At 44.9% G+C, this 20666-nt stretch overlaps 2 protein-coding genes across 2 annotated transcripts in view; one reads left to right on the top strand and one right to left on the bottom strand.

Annotated features, from left to right (window-relative positions):
- Positions 1-3350, top strand: part of ABCA4 (ATP binding cassette subfamily A member 4) — a 110500-nt gene extending 107150 nt beyond the window's left edge. The window contains exons 46-49 of the mRNA XM_065409660.1: positions 754-857; positions 957-1049; positions 2004-2253; positions 3240-3350. Coding sequence (XP_065265732.1) covers positions 754-857; positions 957-1049; positions 2004-2253; positions 3240-3350 — 558 coding nt within the window. The remainder of the gene's footprint in view (positions 1-753; positions 858-956; positions 1050-2003; positions 2254-3239) is intronic.
- A 2591-nt stretch (positions 3351-5941) lies between these two features.
- Positions 5942-20666, bottom strand: part of LOC135882233 (very-long-chain enoyl-CoA reductase-like) — a 61698-nt gene continuing 46973 nt past the window's right edge. Inside the window, exons 8-13 of the mRNA XM_065409058.1 lie at positions 9505-9577; positions 9369-9412; positions 7887-7944; positions 6952-7040; positions 6178-6223; positions 5942-6069 (exon numbers count right to left, since the gene is read on the bottom strand). Of these exons, the coding sequence (XP_065265130.1) occupies positions 5942-6069; positions 6178-6223; positions 6952-7040; positions 7887-7944; positions 9369-9412; positions 9505-9577 (438 nt within the window). The remainder of the gene's footprint in view (positions 6070-6177; positions 6224-6951; positions 7041-7886; positions 7945-9368; positions 9413-9504; positions 9578-20666) is intronic.

Raw genomic sequence — 20666 nt, 5'->3', positions numbered from 1 at the left:
ACCCGGGGGGAGGGCGGCAAGCCCGGCTGTGGCCCCGCTCTCCCCGGCGGCCCGAGCGCCGCGCCGCCCCCCTCCAGGTGCCGCCCCAAGCACCAGCTTGGTTGCCTGGTGCCTGGAGCCGGCCCTGGTTTCACCATGTACAGTTGACCCTTCGCTGTCAGAGGGAAGTGCTACCTCCCTGCTTCCACTCCCTGCCTTTTCCCTTTCTTTCTGCTCCCCCTTTGGCTTCCTTCCCCTGACGCTTTTATACAGCCCCAGGCTAATTAGGTGGCAGCTGTCTCTGCTTCCCCAATTAGAGCCAAGTTATCCCCAGCCAGCTCTAATTTATTCCCCTAAATGGGAGCTGGCATGACAGAGGGCTGAATCAGCAACCCTTTGCCCAGCACCCTGTCACACTGAGCTTTACACACTCTGCAGCCTGGCTTCTGAATAAGCTCTGTTCTGCTTACCACTGTACTGGCGCTTATGCTTTGGTGGTGGACGTATTACAAATGCGTCTGAGATCGAGACGTAAGACTCTGCACTGGCTGATTTTGAACCACTGGTGTCATGGTATGCACTGTCCGCTGTAACACGCTCTGCTGGGTGCAATGCTCTTCCCAAGAGCTGTGCCCCACCCTGGGCACACTGTATTCCTAGCTGCATTTTACTATTAAAAAGACAAAACAAATTCAGTTTTAAGGAATCTCAAACTAACGCCTTGGACATGTGTTTTATTAAAATCTTTGACTGTAATTAATATTGTCCCTTCAGGATGAACCCACTACAGGGATGGACCCTCAGTCCCGACGCTTCTTATGGAACTCTATTGTCAGTGTGATCCGAGAAGGGCGAGCTGTAGTTCTGACCTCACACAGGTAATGCAAACCTTGCTTCCTACATTCAGCACTGGAGTCAAAGAAGGGCGGAAATCCTGCTCTAATCCTGAACCTGTGTTGTGTTCTCTGGTTTATCAGCATGGAAGAATGTGAAGCTCTCTGCACTCGTCTAGCCATAATGGTGAAGGGGACCTTCAAATGCCTGGGCACTATTCAACATTTAAAATACAGGTAAATTGAATGTTTGTATCCTGTGTTGTTAAAGAATTGTCTGGTGATTATGGGGACACTCAAGATACACCACAGCCTGTACTTCATACAGAGTACAAGTTTCAAATAATCTGTGATTATGCAGCCAGCCAGGTGTTATGTAACATAGGCGCTAGACCTGTGTTCATTTAAAAATAACACATTGCCCACCTTATGAGTGCAACCCTTTAATATGTAAGACTATTAAGTTAGGCCCCTTGATCCTCAAATCACCTGAGTATATTACAGACCAATTCTTCAGAATACACATGGATTCTTCAGCATCCCAAAACAGTTCAATAGAGCTAGCTCTAGGTATTCCATTTCATGCATTTCTGCAGAGATGACCTGTAACTCTTGATGGTGGGCAGACACAATTTAAAGGTCCAGGGTGGGAGGAGGGCAGCATGTGACTGCCCCATGCGTCGCCTCGAGGCCCTTTCCCACTCCCCCTGCGCCTCCCACACCCGCTCCAAGCCAGCATTGCCTTCCCCCCCCAGCTCCTTCGCCACTTATTTCTCCCATCACCTCCCTGCTGTGGGTGCGGCATGGGCCGGAGAAGGTTCTGGACGCCTGCTGCTGAGCAGGTAACTGCAGCTGTGGGTGAGGAAGGACCAGGACTCAGAGGGCTTCCCTGCGTCGCCTCTGGTGGAGCTGCGCTGACAGCCCTGTCTCTCTTCCCTGCTCCGGGTGCCTCCGAGTGGAGCTCAGTAGGAGCGGTAGGTGCCGATGCCCTTCCCAGGCATGTCCCCTTCAGCGGCACTCAGCCCAACTCCCACCCTGGCAGAAATCTGGGGGGGCACATGACCCTGCATGGCCCCCACGTGTCACCTCTGCATTTCTGAATGTATAGCTAACTGCTGAGAACTGATTTCCCCCAATTGAATAGTAAAACCATGTCTTCATAAAACAACCAAACCCATGTGTGTTTCTCAGATTTGGAGATGGATATATTGTCACCATGAAAATTAAAGCACCTAAACCTGGGCTGTGTCCAGATCCAAGCCCAGCTGAGCATTTCATACAAGTCAACTTCCCAGGCAGTTTACAAAGAGAGAAACACTATAACATGCTGCAGTACCAGATTTGCTCCTCCTCCTTGGCCAGGATATTTCGGTTACTTATCTCCAACAAAGAAAACCTGAATATCGAAGAATATTCAGTCTCACAAACAACTTTGGATCAGGTGAGTGAGAAAGCAGTAAAGTCATCCATGAGAAAATCTGGCTGGCAAGGGAGAAGAAATGCCATGGGGATGTGGCAAAATCCAGAATAAGTTAGGGTCTATAACTGTCTTGACTGTTAAACCAACTTTTGAAGGGCTTTACCTTACATCCCTAACTCAGACAAAACTCTCAGTGCCCTCAGGTAAAAGTGCAGGATCAGACCTGTGCATACCCTGATACCCTGTGAAGCTACAGTGACAACTGATCCCAGAGGCAGGAGTGTACATGACCTGTTCCGTTAGGACCCCCCTTGGATTCTCAGTACAGAAATAGGAGTGGTAGTGAGCAGATCAGCCCAGATTCTGCTATTCAGAATGAGACGTGCTGAATTTGAAATAGCCGATTAGTTTTCTTCCATTTAGTTTTAATGAGATTTTGACTGCCTTGTGTCCCCAGAGGCCCTGCAGTACCCAATCAACTAATTGCGTACCTAGCCCTCCTCCTCAGAAGCCACTGATTTCCATACAGGAGCACTTCTATACTAAAAGCCAGCAACACGGGCCAGTGCTGTTGGCAGCACACACTGTCATTAGAGGGCATCACCCCCAGCTGGCCGCCGTGGGTCTGTGCAGATGACACCTGCTATGCAGCTGTCATGGGGACTGCCAGTGGGTATATTCCCCGCACACCTGTGACTGCTCGTGACCTCTGCACAGTGCCTCTAGGATACTACATCTTCTCCCTTGCCCACCAGTGTGGTACATGTTCTATGCACCTTGCCCCCTACCTCAGCTGCCGTAAAGGTGGATTTGTACAGGTGTTCAGTACAGGATAAAGAAAAATGTGTGATGTCTGCTGATGGGCAGTTTTCATTTCTGCACATACCTCTGGGTTCTGCTTCACACTTCTTGCCTACAGAGAAGCTGATGTGATGCAAGTGGCAAGAGTAGTTCAACTGCCCGGCCTCTGGCGAGGCTGGTTATATTGATCTGTTCTCCTCTCGTAGGTATTTGTGAACTTTGCTAAGCAACAGATGGAGGATGAGGAAATTCCTTTACACCCTCGTGCAGCTGGAGCCAGACGGGAGGTGAAGGTGTCCCCAGCTTTTCCTCGATAGGCAGCTGCATAGAACTCCCCTACAGCTGCTAACACGGAGAGCGTGTTAGCTCACAGGTGTGCCATATCACAGCTGTATGGAGAGTGAAGAAACTGCTCAGGGCAGTATTCAAATAAAGCTTTGTACCTTTGAGTACTGTGTTCACAACTGTCTAGCAACAAAAAACTTCTTCTGCCTTGGCTGGAGAAAGACATGAGGTACCCATTGAAAGGGTCAAAGGAGTGGAAGATGCTTGGTTTATAATAGAATCCTCCTGTCACACAAGGATCATTATATGCTGCAAAGAGAGAACTCTTTCTTCCTTGCTGACACATAAGAAAGCATTAAAGACAGTTTTTCTATGCTGGACCTTTAATATGGTAGTTTTTAAAAAAAACCTTCCAAATTAATTGCTACCAGTAGCATTGCACAGCTTCCCACTGCAGATCCAAAAACAGAGCGCTGCCACCTCAGAAATGGGCACCCACCTTCTTAAATGCAAAGGACTGTGTCAGGCCAGGACATAAGTGCTGACAGACAATACTCCTGCTCAGAGGTTGCCTCATTGTAATGTCAGGCAATTCCATTAGAGCTCCAGAGAATCATCAGGAATGGGAGAATCAACCCAAATCTCACACCCAAGCAGAACCCTTTTATATTTGAAAAAGCTTGGTGACTTTTGGTAATGAAAGTAAATACATGGCCCTTCATTTCCTGGTTCCAGGAACTGAGGTGAAACTATCAAAAAGGTAGTGTTATTTTGTTTGTTTGTTTGTTTTAAAGTCTGTGTGCAATATTCATTATTTCTGATCTGGCCCAAAGTAGGAAGTATTGGCAATCTCACATGAGAAATTCTCATCTCTTGGTGGTCTAGGCTAACATCCAGGGCGTGATACTGTCGCCAGCTGAAGTTAAATTTTCCCTCTGTGCAGCGCCTTCAGGGCTCAAGCCGGGATCTAAGTGTTGCCCAGGCCTTCTGCTGGCCATCTGTAGACAGGGGAATTTCAGTCTACGTGCAGTCCCCTCTGAAGTCAATGAGAAATGAGGCAACTGTGGCAGACAGGACCCCATCATTTTTGGAGGATTATATGACTGAACCATCAAACATTTTGAAGTTCACCCCTGACACCAGTTTTGCCTCTAGCTCTCTTTCTGTTTCCCAGTCAAACTGCTATTCTCCGGTAGAATGCAAAATCGTTCATAATGATTTATTGCTTTGATTACTCATAGCACTAATCATTACATGCTTCTAAGCCATTCATCCAGTGGTAGAATTTGCTATGTAATAGTGAACTTGGATTTTGTTTTTGTTTTTTATCCAGTGGATGTAACTTTTTATTTGACACAAGACCATTTTGCTTTATATTTATATATAAACTATGAAACTTCTGCAACCAGCTATAATACATCATCTTTTGTTGCCATAATTATTTTGACAGAGTTCAAAATGTAGGCTTGAATTTATTGCATATTTTATCTTTACAAATAGTTGCAAAAATCTTTCTATAAGTCATTTCTAGGTAAATAAATCATCATGAAAAAACATTATGTATGTTTTCTCTTTGTAGATACATTCTAAAATAGGTTCTTTAAAAAGTCATTAAGACAGGTTTTGCAGTAGTTTCTTGAATAGATTGATAGAAAAACTTCCAAGTTAAACTGAACACCTTGTGGAAAAAAAAACATAGAAAGTTCACTATGTGACTGATTCCTTCTCCCTGCTTTGCAAACAGGGACAGAAGTATCATTTTGAGGACTGTAGGTTAGTGCATTTGTTTACAAAGTACATTAAAAACCCTTCAGAAAACAGTAACATAAAACCTCTAGGTAAAAGTTCTTTTTGGTATTGTAATGACTTGTTTTATGAAAACAGGCCAAACATCACAGCTACAGAAGATACTACATCTTCAAAATCCAGTCAGCTAGCTGGTGAGCAATTTATTGATAAAGGAGTTTTCCTAACAGGGGATGTTCTATTCTATGACTTGTGATTTAAGGTTGACTTGTCAAAGTGTGTGTTTGGGCCAACTCAGGCATCTGAGCTATTGCTCACCTCTTTATTCTGAGTACTCCTATTTCCCTCCTTTGTAACTTCTTCATTTCCCCATGAAGCACCTGTCCCCATAGCACTTTCTCTCCAGCAAGGGAAGGCAGCACACGCATCTACCTTTGAATCAGCTGACCTGATGATGACTCCAGAAATCAATGTGGTCAATCAGCACTTCTGTGGAATGCTGTTCCACAAGTTGGAGCTTCCCGGTGGCAAGGCTTCATTGTGATCCACAAAACCAACCAGGCCAGTACAGGAAGCTACAACTGTCACTATTTGAAAGGCTCTAAGCCAATAGTGAGCCTTAAAGGCCCTTGGCTGCCAATGTAGCAATAAAGTCATGGCAACCAATATGACTTTCTGAAAATTTAGAAATATTAGGGAGATGTAGCTTCCAATTGTATAGAATTTCCCACAGCAATAGAGATTCCATGCAGCAGAACCACCCTGGTTTAGTTATCTAAATGAATTATCTCATTTGCCAGCAGGTTTCTCAATAAAAAGAGCCCATCAGCTTTGTCCTCCTGTAGCTCCACTCAGGTATTCAAGCAGTTCTTTTTTCTTACAGTAAGAAAGGAATAATTGGCATCCTAAGACTTGGATAATCCTTGAATTCTCGTACGTAGGTGTAGTGTTTATCCTTTGCCCAAACTGTCATCTGAATGAAGCAAAGAAATGTGAACAATCCCACTATAAAAAGATATATAAAAAAAGAAACAATATCAATGCTAGTGAAACAACATTCTCTTGTCCTGAGAACAAATCACCTAGTTGGGAGAAAGACGAAACCTTACTCACCCGGGACGCACTGAGTCATGATGGTGAAGCTGATCCATACCCCCACCTGTTATGGCCAAGGAAATTCAAAATATTTCTGATGATCGCATTCACATTTATACCTCTATTATCAAAACATCCCTCCCTAATGTAGGTAAACAATACATCCAAGGTTACCCAAAGCTATTTCTGGTATCAATCCTGTTAATAGCCTGTTAATTCCAAACAAAAGCACCCCATTTTTCATCATGGTTATTGTGTGTGTTGTTTTGGACATAAGCTTCCTCTCTCCCTTGTCTCCACCTATTTTGTAGTTGTTCCTAAATCCGTGCCTGTAATGGTGACATTCTGCAGCCCAGGGAGCAAATGTTGTTCTCGTTTACACCAATGAAACTCCCCTGAAATCAAGATTTTGTATAAATCTGACTTCAGCAGGGCTGCGTGGATTGAGGAGACACAGCCTGACACTCACCCCTGTGCACTGGACCTGTACAAGGTCTATGCACCACTCACATCCCATTTAGATCTTAATTTTGAGAGTCTGAAGGGTGCATAGGCTTCATGCAATCTTTCTGCACAGAAGTAAATTTCACTTAAAGGTACATTAGGATGTCTGTCATGGGATAACTGTTTGAAGGATTGAACCTAGAGTTTGGCAATATGAAGTGGGCTTGCATATTTTTGATTTTAAGTTTCTAGGGTTTCCTTACATGTTTGTTTTAATAATACAGTATAAATTGAGATGTAACCTGCAAAACTTAAATCTTAGTGTGGTTTACTGATGAAAATACATACCTCATATGTATAGTTAGGACAGGTTACAAAGAAAAACAGCCACGTGAAAGGATTCTTTGTTGGATAAGGGATCTTACGGATCTTGGATCCTACAGATTAAAAGAACCACACAAAAAAAATCACAGAAAACTGACACTCCTATGTACCATGTAGTTTGCTATAAAGACAATCCAAATCTGCCTATTGAAGAGATGGGCAAGATAGACTTGGGAAAACAAGGACTCGACTGAGCCCAGAGGAAGGCTTAGGGTGCCTGTTGAGAAGTGCTATAGGCATCATTAAGGCTTGCACACAGTATTTGGCAGTAGCATCCCTAGAAGCATCCTTGGGAAAGATCATTGGCAATGCTGACTGGGCAGCACTAAGTCATTCCCGTAGGAAGTATCTGCACCATTTCCTAGACCTCAGAAATGAACGGTATTTCTACAGATTACATGGTCACAAAATTGTGGATGCAGTTAGCAAATATTATGAGCCAAAGTCTAGGCAGCCCTCCTTCAAAGAGGGGGCAAAGCACAAGGGAGCCATCACACCCCTTAACTTCCAAGCACACACACAGCTTGTGCCCTGGGCAGGAGCCAGGCACATTACTGGACCTTGCACTCTCCAAAGCACAACTCCTGCTAGCATCCCCTGGAGAACTAGTCAACCCGAATATCATGCCCACCTCCCACTTTGAACCACCCGTGCAGCTAATACAGGCCTATGCCCTAATAGCACAATCTGGCTCTAAGTGCTTTCCTTACATACCCAAACTTCCTTTAGAGTCTAATCCTATGAGGTGCTGTGTACCCGCAACTCCCACTGAGGCCAGCTGAGGGTGATTAGCCCCTCACAGGAGGCTCTCTGCACCTTGCAGGATCAGGCCGTTCATCAGTGTACATCACTGCAGAAGCGCTAACTTAACTACACAAAGGTAGAGAACAAACTTTTACCATCTCTTCTTAGGTCACTGAGTGCAACGTGGATAGAGAAATTTCCAGCTTCACATATCTGGAAGAAGCAGCATACAATACAGTAAAGGAAAATGCTTCCCTTCCATTTATCATTCCTCTTCCCAATGCTAGTTCCTAGACAAATATTTTTAAAGGGCCCCAACCCCCCATTGAAAAATAGACTAAACACCACAGGATTAAAAAAGTGTTTAGATCTTAATAAAGCTCAAAACAAGATTTCTGACTGACAGTAAGGAGACATCTGTTCTACTCATTCCATACACAAGAGGCCATATTACACTCTGCTTTGCGTTTGTCAGATTGCCAACTAGCAAGTGGTGACCAAGTCCCAAGAAGGTACAATGCACTCCAGCTATTCTCCCAGCCAGACCCTAACACTATAACCCCTGAATAAAGTGGATCCAGCGTGTGTTTCCTTTACCTTTTGACTGGGCTGATTTGTTTAAAAAAATTAATCAGGCAGTTTGGATTTCTCAAAAATCCCAAGGCATATTTGTGCAGCTCCATAAATACTGATATGCTGGTCCATAACGACTTCTACTTCTTATGGCAAGGACTTGATGTGATTCACAAAGTTCCATTAACCAACTTTTCCACCTGCTGTTAGGCAATGCTTTACACCACTAGTTAGGTAGAAAATAGATTGAAATGGTCTGTATATATGATTGTGGCCAGAATAGAGCAGAGAACTGGTAATCAGAGCTCCTGACTTTTATTCCCAGCTCTGCACGTGTGCTGTCTGACCTAGGGAAAGTCACTTTAACCCCTGTGGCTCAAATTATCCACCATCGTCTACTTCACAGAAAATTTCACATTTGAAAAGTGCTATGAGATCCGCCAATCATTGACACTATAGTAATTCTTTTTCTTCTCTTAATGCAGAGACAGGTTACATCTGCACTAGAGAGAATGGATACTTCCTAAGAGAAGCAATGTTAGTATAGCAAGGAAATAAAATAGTTCTGGAGAGGTGAGTGAAAGGACACTTTCAGGATTCTATTTCCAGAGGGATTCTGTCAGAATATATGGAAAGTCAGCAAGATGAAACCCTGGCCCTGAATATTAACACTTTCATAATTCTGTAGTAGGCCAGCTGTCGGCTACTTATGACCTACTTGATAGTTTCAACCCCGATAAACTGAACACATTTTAACACATAGCTAGACTCTGGTAGTACCAGGAGCACTGTGATGAATGTGGCTGAGTGTGAGTCTCCACAAGCAAATTCTTATCTAATTTCTGCAGATTAAACAGACCAATCTTGAAATTCTTACTCAGCCAAAACTTTCCCTGAAGTCCAGGTTCTGGTCAAAACAGATAGTTTTCTCTCTATCTTAAACTGATCAATCTTAGTTCTATGTCCTGAGCTTTCCAGTAATAAATCTTTGACAGTCCCCTCCCCCCACCCCGAAACTAAAAAATAATAAAGGAGAGTCTTTAATAAAAAAGCAAAAGACCTACCAGAAACATGATCACAGCAAAATTTATCTGTTTTTGTCCATAGGCTAGAAAACAAAATGTTTAAAAGTGGATAGTTAGCACTCAAATATACCCAGGTAAAGATTCAAATCATTCTGAGGGCCATTTTGCTACTTACAAGGAGGTGTATAAAGAGGATGATTGATGTAATAAGCAAGCCAAGCTGCAAATCCCCAGTAATAGAAGCAGTTCTGAAAAATAAGTAATTTTTCTGTTTTAATTTTTATAATAAAGATATCAACTGTCCTCAGTATGAAGGGAAAACAGTAGAGTTATCTAGACTAGTGATTACCAAAAGAAATTGTGATAATGATCACTTGGGGGCAGATTGCAAGTTGCAAATAATGCAAAAAAAATGACAACATACCAAGTTTGGTAGAGTGGGAGGGAAAGAACAGGAAAAGACAACAGTAAATAAGCAGGAAGTGTTGCTCTTGGAGTGAGATTTTTTTCCCCTTCAGAGCAAAGAGAGTGTACAGGCTGTTTGGTCTAGAAATTGCTTTTGAAAATGTGGCCCAAAGAGTTAAAGCTAAAGGAGCATTTTATCTGGGAATCTATTCTGTTTCACTGCGCACAGATCAGAGATGTGGAGCCATAAGGACCAAATGCTAGGGGAGACAGCAGGGCCGCCCGGGGGAGGCAAGTGGGGCAATTTGCCCCAGGCCCCGGGATCCGCAGGGGCCCCCCACGAGAGGTTTTCGGGGCCCCTGGAGCGGGGTCCTTCACTCGCTCCGGGGGCCCCGGAAAACTCTCGCGGGGCCCGGGCCCCCGGAGCTTCTTCCGTTCCGGGTCTTAGGCGGCAATTCGGCGGCGGGGGGGTCCTTCCGGTCCGGGACCTGCCGCTGAAGTGCCGGGTCTTCGGCGGCAATTCGGCGCCCAGGCCCCCTGAATCCTCTGGGCGGCCCTGGGAGACAGGACTTGTTTTGCCACTAATAGAAACATCATGGGTTCTAAATGGTGAACTATGATCAACCTCCCTCTAACCTCTTCCTTTCCCTCCCCATACAAGCATGCTTTAATCCTCCTCCCTATCTTAAACACCTACCTTTGACCAGGGGCAGCAGGTTTGTAGAAATTTTGGTGGTGCCCAGAATGCCTAGAGCCCGTCCCCCCAAACTCCGCCCGCCACCTGCCTAAGGCTCTGGGAGGGAGTTTGGGGGCGGGATGGGGGGGTGTGGGAAAGGGCTGCAGGCTCCGGGAGGGAGTTTGGGGGCAAGAGGGGGGGTGTGGGAACGGGGAGGAGGTGCAGGCTCTGGGAGGGAGGTTTGAGGCTGGAGAGGAGGGATGTGGAAAAGGGGTGGGGGTGCAGGCTCTGGGAGGGAGTTTGGGGGCAAGAGGGGGGGTGTGGGAAGGGGGAGGAGGTGCAGGCTCTGGGAGGGAGTTTGGCGGAGGGGGTGCAGGCTCTGGGAGGGAGGTTTGAGGCTGGAGGGGAGGGATGTGGAAAAGGGGTGGGGGTGCAGGCTCTGGGAGGGAGTTTGGGGGCAGGAGGGGGTGTGTGGGGAGGGGGTGAGGAGGGAGGAGGTGCAGGGTCTGGGAGGAAGGTTTGAGGCTGGAGGGGGGGATGTGGGAAAGGGGTGGGGATGCAGGCTCTGGGAGGGGCTGGGGGTGCTGCGCTTACCTGGAGGTCCTAGGCAGGGCGGGCCGGGGGGCCTCTGCGCGCTGCTATCCCCAGGCACTGTCCCTGCAGCTTCCTATTGGCTGCAGGGGCGCTTGGGGCGGGAGCAGCATGCGTAGACACAGACCCACCCCTCCCAGGGGCCACAGGGAGAGGCCAGCAGCCACGTGGAGCAAGCAGGCAGGAAGCCGCTCAGCTCCGCTGTGCTGCTGGTAGCGAGTGGGGGCCCTGGGCCATTTTAAATGGCCCGGAGGATGCAGGTGGTGTGTGTGCCCGGGAGCGGAAGGCGGGGCCGAGGCCTGTGGTGCCTAGGCACCAGGAATATTCCTGGTGCCCAGGCACCACAGGTCCATAGAACTCGCCGGCCATGCCTTTGACCCTACCTTATGTTCTCCTCAAACTATAGCCCAATCTCTCTCCTCCCCTTCACCTCCAAACTCACTGAATGAGTGGTCTGCAACCACTTGCTGATTTTTAATCTTTCAATTCTGTTCTTGACCTTCTCCAATCCAGCTACCACCTTCTATGATCCACTGAATTCTCACTAGATTCTCTAATTATCTGTTATTGGCTAGATTTCAGGGCCTACACTCTAGCATTATCATCCTTGGCTTCTTGGAAGCTTTTGCAATATCAGCTTCTCCCTACTTGAAATTTTGTCCTGTGTTGGTTTCCATGGCTCTGTTCTTTCATGGTCTCCTACTCCTACCTCTCCAATTGCTCTTTCTTCTTTGCCAGGCTCCTCTTCCCCTTTCACCGTGTTAGGATGTCTATCCTTGGACCTCTCCTCTGCTCCTTCTATATTCTAGCTCTAGGTGCTCTCCTCTGCAAGGAAGGTATTAACTACCATCTGTAGGCTGATGACTCATAAATCTACCTCTTTGGATGCACCCTCCCCCTTCACTAAATCTAGTATCTCAGCCTGTCTTTCTGACATCTTTGTCTAATCACCACCTTAAACTCAACATGGCCAAAACTGAGCTCATCATCTTCCTTCCCTCACTTTTCCCCTATAACCGGGGTGTCACCTCTGACTTGGCTCTCTCGCAGGATGCACATATTCAGGACATTTCTAAATCCTTTCACTTTTTCTTACACACTCCAAAATCCAGCCTTTGCTCCCTGCCCACAGCCAAAACTCATCCAAGCCCTCATCGCTTCATGTCTTGACTACTACAAGCTCCTCTTTCCTGGCTTGGACTACTGCAGCCTTACTCCCAAGTTTATTTTAAGATTCAGAATGCTGCCATTGTTAAGATCATCTTGGCTCTATATCCTTCATCTAAACCCAATCATAAAAGTAAACTACAATAACATACATAATTGTATTCCCATTCCCTATCCTTTAGCTGTTTGTGTCTTTAGACTGTAAGCCCCTCTGGGCAGGGCTTGTATCTTTTCTATGTTTGTACCAAATCCAGGACAATGGGGTCCCAATCCTCATAGGGGCTTTTGGGAGTTACCATAATAAAAATATTTACAAATGATACAATATAAAACATATGGGAACACAGCCAAGCTGAGGTCATATCACTCATGTTAACAATTCTGTTTATCTTTTATAAAAATGTAGTAACTAAACTTTGAACTGAGTTCCAAATTTACAATAGTAAAATTTACAAATGTGAACTTCCATGTTCTATTCTAAATTAAGCATTCATAGTTCAGAATATAGACCCCAACGTTTTACTGAAGGTCAATAAATTACGGAGAAAACGTGAGCTTGGCTGCAATTTTTTTATTCCCACAGTTGTCCTAGAGGCATGGCAGGTATTACTTTCAAATCAGAGTCTTTGTTTGCATATGTGATATACTGGTTTAGTGCATGTTAATGTCTTCCTGAAGTGACTGGCTCCCTCAAGGATAGGAGCCTGACACTATAGAACAGCTAGAGTTATTTCTTTTCGCTAAAGTGGCAAGAGATTGTGCTGTTCACTGAAATTTCCAAATTCAATCCCCGCTGCCAGCAATGATGTCTGTATATATGCAGTCCTGGCTCCGTCCACATAGCTCTAGCTTTTATTTAATTAGAAAATCATGGTTTTAAATTCTGACACCAGGAAAATAATGGTTTAAATCAAAAGTAAAAATGTTTTAGGATATTCAAAATCCCAGGGCCAAATTCTCCACTGGCATAAGACCATTGAAGTTGATGGAGTTATACCACAGGAGAATCTGGTTCCTAGTTTTGTTTATTTCTAGAGATTTCACAAAATCAAACACACCAATGAGTTTTACTAGGGGTCTGGTACACTTTCCACTTAAGTCAACAGGGGTATGTACATACAATCTGCTGAGTCAACTAAAAAACCCAAACTGTTTTCACTAATTAGCACAATGGCTTAAAAATGGACTTCCCAAATAGACTTTTTATATGTTTAATGTTTTTAATTGTATAGAACAGCAATAAAAAATTAAAAACATCAATAAAAAAGCATGAAAAATGAACATTTTAAAAATACAAAATTCTACCCTCATGCAACATGAAGCCTGATCCTGAATGGTGATGAATATTGTTAAACTGCATGATATTTTACCGTTGGCATTAACTGTTTGTTGTTTTATACAATTTAACTTTATGAGTTACAGATTTAAGGAATTATGCCACCATTCTGAAAATCTAGCCATTCAGTCCAAAATCGATGCAAATTTAACCTAAGCAGCAGTGAGGTGGAGGGGGATGGGTGGTAAGACTTATAGCTCTTTTTATATCCAAAATATAGTTTTTTCCAATGATTTGCAGTAGCCAAAGCCTCCTCTAAGAAACTGTGGCTCACATTTTTACCTACTACCATTCCAAGATGTTCCCAGTTGGACTTGCTAGAGCCCAAAGGTAAACTCCTATGTGGGGGTGGCATTAGAGACCCTGTCAGGAAACTGCTTTGACCTGCTGATTGAGAAAGATGTTAGCAGCAAAACTGAACCCAAGCTGTAAAGAAAAAGCAGAGGCTGATGTGTGGAGGAAGATTTAGAGGAGAGGCCATCCTGACTTTAAGAAGAGAGAGACTCCTCCACAGGGACTGAGTGAGTAGACATAGTGGGTGATTGTGGTGGAGATAAGACTTTGTGAAAAAGAGGAGGAGACTGGAGCACTGGGGCCAGGGAAGAAAGGAAGAGCACAAGAATCAAGGTGCTCTCACTATGAGGCAGTCAGTTAATGGAAAACACAGCTCCGCCGAGTAGTCATTCTAAAGTAACCAGATTGTTATGGGTTTCAAATGCAGCACAATCTGCTTAGTCTAAAAGTCTCTCTTTAAAAATGAACGAGAATGGTAACTCCTACACCTTACATGAGCTTTTCTCTGGCTGCCAAGCCATCAATGGAAGGCAAATCCATGGCCAGCTGAAAGTCCAGGTCTTCTGGACTTTCAGAAAGACTTATTTTTCATATAGAGGAGAGTTATGTTACTTGGGCTCTGCTTATTAAATGTAGAGAGCTAGAGTAACAAGATGGCCATTATCTACAGCTATATGGTGAAACAGCATTTCTGGCAGTAATACACAACCTCTTTGGGCATCTGAAATCAGAATCTTAGCATCTGCAAACCAGACTTGCTGAATGTAGTATATCTGACAATGTGGTGCTTTTAACCGATGGTGTGAGAGGTAATAAAAATCTCACATGCTCCAAGGGTTGTGGTTGCCTTCACAGCTTTGTGATGAATGTCAGTATCATTTTTCCTAGAATTGTTTCTATTACAGTAGAGCCAAGAGGCCTCAATCAAAAGTGAGGCTCCATTGTGCAAGGCACTGTACAAACACATAAAGAGACAGTCCCTACTACAGGTTTACAGACCAGACAGACAAATGGTGGACCAAAGAAAGCATCTCTGTTACAGATAATGGAACTGAGGTGCAGAGGTTAAGTGACTTTCACAAAGTTATTCAGAAAACCTGCAGCAGAACCAGACTCAGATATTTGTGTACCAGTCCAGCACCCGAACCACAAGACCATCCTTTCTCACTGTTCATTACTGTATTATAGTATCACCCAAAACACACCAGACGAGGTACAGACTAATGGGAAAAGTCTCTGCCCTAAAGGGCTCAGACTGTTAAAATGGAATCTTACAATGAAACCCTCCCCTAAATTTGGGACTTGCCATGAGCTGAGTTGTATATGCCTATGGCTTTTAGTGCTGAAAAAAAATCCCATGTTTCTTCTAAAGCAATGGTTCTCAACCAGGGGCCTGGGGCCCCCGGGGGACTGTGAGCAGGTTTCATGGGGGTTACCAAACAGGGCCAGCATTAGACTCACTGGGGCCCAGGATAGAAAGCTGAAGCCCTGCCACATGGGGCTAAAGCCTAGGGCCCTGAGCCCCGCCACCCGGGGCTGAAGCCAAAGCTTGAGCAATGTAACTTCACGGGAGCCCCTGTGGCATGGGGCCCCAGCCAAGTGCCCTCCTTGCTACCCCCTAACACCGGCCCTGGCTTTTATATGCAGAAAATCAGTTATTGTGGCATAGGTGGGCCGTGCAGTTTTTATAGCTTGTTGCGGGGGCCTCAGAAAGAAAAAGGTTGAGAACCCCTGTTCTAAAGCATCATCTAAACATTGGGATCTGATCCCAACAATAAATGCTGTAATTAATGTGAACATCCAAAGTACACATACAAAGTGCAAGGGAGTTCTCCAGGTGAAGGAGGAGCAAATACAGGACTCTTGAGGTAAGTGACTGTCTGTAGTGTGTGTTTGTTTGTGTTTGGGGGTTAGTTGCTGTGTGCTGAGTTTGTGTTTGTCAGTCTGTTTGTTTGTTTGTTTGAAGGACCGTATGCTGTGGCTGGCAGTTGGAAGATGTGAGCTTCAAAGGAAGGTCTGAAATCTAGAAGCCTCTGGTAATTGGCTGAGCCTTAATCAGTGGGCAGGGCATTCACACAGGCCAGGGCTTTATAAAGCAGCGCACAAGCGACCAGGGGCTGCTAACACGGAGTTTCGCAAGGGAGTTTAGAAGGGGAGTGGGAAGGGAGTGAGGGTCCCTTGCCGGTTCTATCTGTTTCCCTTTATTCCCCTTAAAACCTATAAACCAAACTACATTCGAGACTTCTTGCTTTAAACAACCCTTTCATTAACTAGGAAACAATGCAGGCAGAAGCCCAGCTGCAGAGTGAGGGCTATCCAGTTTATTGCACTGGGTGCAGCATGTATGATTACCTGCCCTGTGGGTGGGTGGCATATGTGTGCATTCGGTGCAAGGAGCTCCTGGCCCTCAGAGACCATGTACAGACTTTGGAGGCAAGGGTGGCGGAACTGGAGGAGCTAAGAGAGGCAGAGAGGTATGTTGATGAGGCTTTCCGGGACACTGTAGAGGAGGATGAAAGGCCCAGGGAAGCAGAGCAGTCAATGGGAGCAGAGGGAAACCTTCCCATAGTTGGGACCCTCCTTCCAGACGGTGCTGGGGTTGCCTCTTGCACTGAGGTTACCTCTCCGGGGGAGGGAACTCCAGTTGCTAGGAAAAGGCAGGTGTTAGTAATGGGAGATTCAATCATTAGAAACGTAGATAGCTGGGTTTGTGATGACCGGGAGAACCATATGGTGACTTGCCTGCCTGGTGCGAAGGTTGCGGATCTCTCGAGGCATCTAGACAGACTTATGTGTAGTGCTGGGGAGGAGCCGGTGGTCGTGGTACATGTAGGTACCAATGACATAGGGAGGGGTAGGAGAGATGTCCTGGAGGCCAAATTTAGGCTGCTATGGAAGAGACTGAAATCCAGGACCTCTATGGTGGCATTCTCAGAAATGCTCCCAGTTCCACGCGCAGGGCCAGGTAGGCAGGCAGAGCTTCAGAGTCTCAATGCGTGGATGAGATGATGGTGTAGAGAGGAGGGGTTTACATTCATTAGGAAATGGGGAATTTTTGGGGATGGGGGGAGCCTATACAGGAGAGATGGGCTCCACCTAAACCAAAGTGGATCCAGACGGCTGGCACTAAACATTAAAGAGGTTGTAGAGCAGTTTTTAAACTAGGAGATGGGGGAAAGCCAACTGCTGCAGAGGAGCATGTGGATCGGACAGAGACTTCTCTTAGGGGAGAGTCTATTGATAGAGAATCTCCAGGTTACAGTCAGGAGCAGAGGATGGAAGAGGATAAAGTAGGGGCCAGAACAGATGAGAAACATTCACATAAAAAAAAATCTGACACATCAGAAAAGGGCAGACAAATAAACAGTGACAAGTTTTTAAAGTGCTTGTACACAAATGCTAGAAGTCTAAATAATAAGATGGGTGAACTAGAGTGCCTTGTGATAAAGGAGGATATTGATATAATAGGCATCACAGAAACCTGGTGGACTGAGAGCAATCAATGGGACACAATCATTCCAGGGTACAAAATATATCGGAAGGACAGAACAGGTGACAAATCTGAGGAACTGTCACGGATTGAAGTGTCACGAGAGGTGGTTTTGGAATTAATTGATAAACTTAACATTAACAAGTCACCGGGACCAGACAGCATTCACCCAAGAGTTCTGAAATAACTCAAATGTGAAGTTGCAGAACTATTAACGAAGGTTTGTAACCTGTCCTTTAAATCGGCTTCTGTACCCAATGACTGGAAGTTAGCTAATGTAACGCCAATATTTAAAAAGGGCTCTAGAGGTGATCCCAGCAATTACAGACCGGTAAGTCCAACGTCGGTACCGGGCAAATTAGTCGAAACAATAGTTAAGAATAAAATTGTCAGACACATAGAAAAACATAAACTGTTGAGCAATAGTCAACATGGTTTCTGTAAAGGGAAATCGTGTCTTACTAATCTATTAGAGTTCTTTGAAGGGGTCAACAAAGGTGGACAAGGGGGATCCAGTGGACATAGTGTACTTAGATTTCCAGAAAGCCTTTGACAAGGTCCCTCACCAAAGGCTCTTACGTAAATTAAGCTGTCATGGGATAAAAGGGAAGGTCCTTTTATGGATTGAGAACAGGTTAAAAGATAGGGAACAAAGGGTAGGAATTAATGGTAAATTCTCAGAATCGAGAGGGGTAACTAGTGGTGTTCCCCAAGGGTCAGTCCTAGGACCGATCCTATTCAACTTATTCATAAATGATCTGGAGAAAGGGATAAACAGTGAGGTGGCAAAGTTTGCAGATGATACTAAACTGCTCAAGACAGTTGAGACCAAAGCAGACTGTGAAGAACTTCAAAAAGATCTCACAAAACTAAGTGATTGGGCAACAAAATGGCAAATGAAATTTAATGTGGATAAATGTAAAGTAATGCACATTGGAAAAAATAACCCCAACTATACATACAATATGATGGGGGCTAATTTAGCTACAACAAGTCAGGAAAAAGATCTTGGCGTCATCGTGGATAGTTCTCTGAAGATGTCCATGCAGTGTGCAGAGGCGGTCAAAAAAGCAAACAGGATGTTAGGAATAATGAAAAAAGGGATAGAGAATATGATGGAGAATATCTTATTGCCCTTATATAAATCCATGGTACGCCCACATCTTGAATACTGCGTACAGATGTGGTCTCCTCATCTCAAAAAAGATATACTGGCACTAGAAAAGGTTCAGAAAAGGGCAACTAAAATGATTAGGGGTTTGGAACGGGTCCCATATGAGGAGAGATTAAAGAGGCTAGGACTCTTCAGCTTGGAAAAGAGGAGACTAAGGGGGGATATGATAGAGGTATATAAAATCATGAGTGATATGGAAAAAGTGGATAAGGAAAAGTTATTTACTTATTCCCATAATACAAGAACTAGGGATCACCAAATGAAATTAATAGGCAGCAGGTTTAAAACAAATAAAAGGAAGTTCTTCTTCACGCAGCGCACAGTCAACTTGTGGAACTCCTTACCTGAGGAGGTTGTGAAGGCTAGGACTATAACAGCATTTAAAAGAGAACTGGATAAATTCATGGTGGTTAAGTCCATTAATGGCTATTAGCCAGGATGGGTAAGGAATGGTGTCCCTAGCCTCTGTTTGTCAGGGGGTGGAGATGGATGGCAGGAGAGAGATCACTTGATCATTGCCTGTTAGGTTCACTCCCTCTGGGGCACCTGGCATTGGCCACTGTCGGTAGACAGGATACTGGGCTAGATGGACCTTTGGTCTGACCCGGTACGGCCATTCTTATGTACACGATTTTCTTCAAAAACCTAGTTCAGTTTTAAGGAAAGACTCCTAAAGTAAGTGGGATTTGCCACTGCTGAAATCAATCAGTCATATCAAAACCGGCAGTATACAACTCATTCTTCATACACAGACTCCCAGCAGATGACACTGCTTAGGAGGGCCTAACAAAGTAACACAACCTTTCAAGAGTATATGTAGTGCTAGCAAAAGGAGCCTTGTTTATACCGTGGAATGTTTTTACTTGATTCCCACTAGGAATGAGTAGAACCTTCATGGATGGGACATGTCTGTTTCCATTTTAATTACGTCTGTATCCTTTCTTCAAAAAAAGAATTTGCTCATACCCTCCATGTCCCAGAGAGCACAATGAAGCATTGAAAGAGCCCAAATGACCCTACTGCCATGTATGTGAAACAAAGGTGAAGGGTCTCCCAGCCAATACGATGGATGGAAACCCTCCTCCCTCTCAGAAATGTCCAATCCCATCCCCTCTAAGTCATGCTTACAAGGAACTTGATTGTCTCATTAAATTAAGATTATTGACTTCTCCTAGAGGACAAACAAACAGCCCCTACATGAACAATGATGTATCTAAAATAGGAGGCCTTTTCTACCACCTATATTTGAGTACTGGAGAAAAATGTGTAGTCAGACTAGGTAAAAAGATATGTACATATATAATACATATTATTAAACCATATTTCTGGCTCCAAAGTTAAGGCTGAGCTGAGCTTTCCTTTTAGAGTGGAGTCTAACAATTTGTCTCTTAATTAGGAATAAAAAAAAAAAAAAAGCTGGGCCTAATATAAAATCATACACACCATGATAGGGGAGTGATGGAATTTTAGTGAAAGTTGCACAGAGTTGTTTGGAAGTTCTAAGGTGTTTAAAATTGCCCCATTTTGAAGTGTGGGGGGGTGTCTGACATTTCTTTGCTCCTGCTATCTCACAAATGGTTTCTTGGTGATCCAAATTTTCCATATAATTAAATGTCCTTGAAAATCTGTACACTCACTCCCTTCTCCTCCCACAAAGTGAAAGTAATAAGGCAGATCCTCAAAGGGGGTTAGACACCTAAATACAGGGCCGGCGCAACCCATTAGGCGACCTAGGCGGTCGCCTAGGGCGCTACAATTTGGGGGGCGGCGACCGCAGCGGTATTTCAGCGGCGGGACCTTCCGCCGCCTCTGGGGGGGGTGGCATTTCAGGGCGGGACCTTCTGCCGCCTAGGGCAGCAGAAAAGCTGGCGGCGCTCCTGCCTAAATACCTTTAAGGGTCTGGGTCACTGGACCTTTCATCAACTTGATCACTTAGGCCTGGTCTATACTGAGGGGAGGGGGGGAGGAAATCGATCTAAGTTACACAACTTCAGCTACGTGAATAACATAGCTGAAGTCGACGTACTTAGATCGACTTACTGTGGTGTCTTCACTACAGTGAGTCGACTGCTGCTGCTCCCCCGTTGACTCTGCCTGCGCCTCTCACCGAGCTGGAGTACAGGAGTTGACGGGAGAGCGCTTGGGGATCGATTTATCACGTCTAGACGCGATAAATCGATCCCCACTGGATCGATCGCTGCCTG

This window comes from Emys orbicularis, chromosome 8, assembly GCF_028017835.1.
Source record: "Emys orbicularis isolate rEmyOrb1 chromosome 8, rEmyOrb1.hap1, whole genome shotgun sequence".
Taxonomy (NCBI): domain Eukaryota; kingdom Metazoa; phylum Chordata; order Testudines; family Emydidae; genus Emys; species Emys orbicularis.
This window is presented reverse-complemented; position numbering and strand designations above follow the sequence as displayed.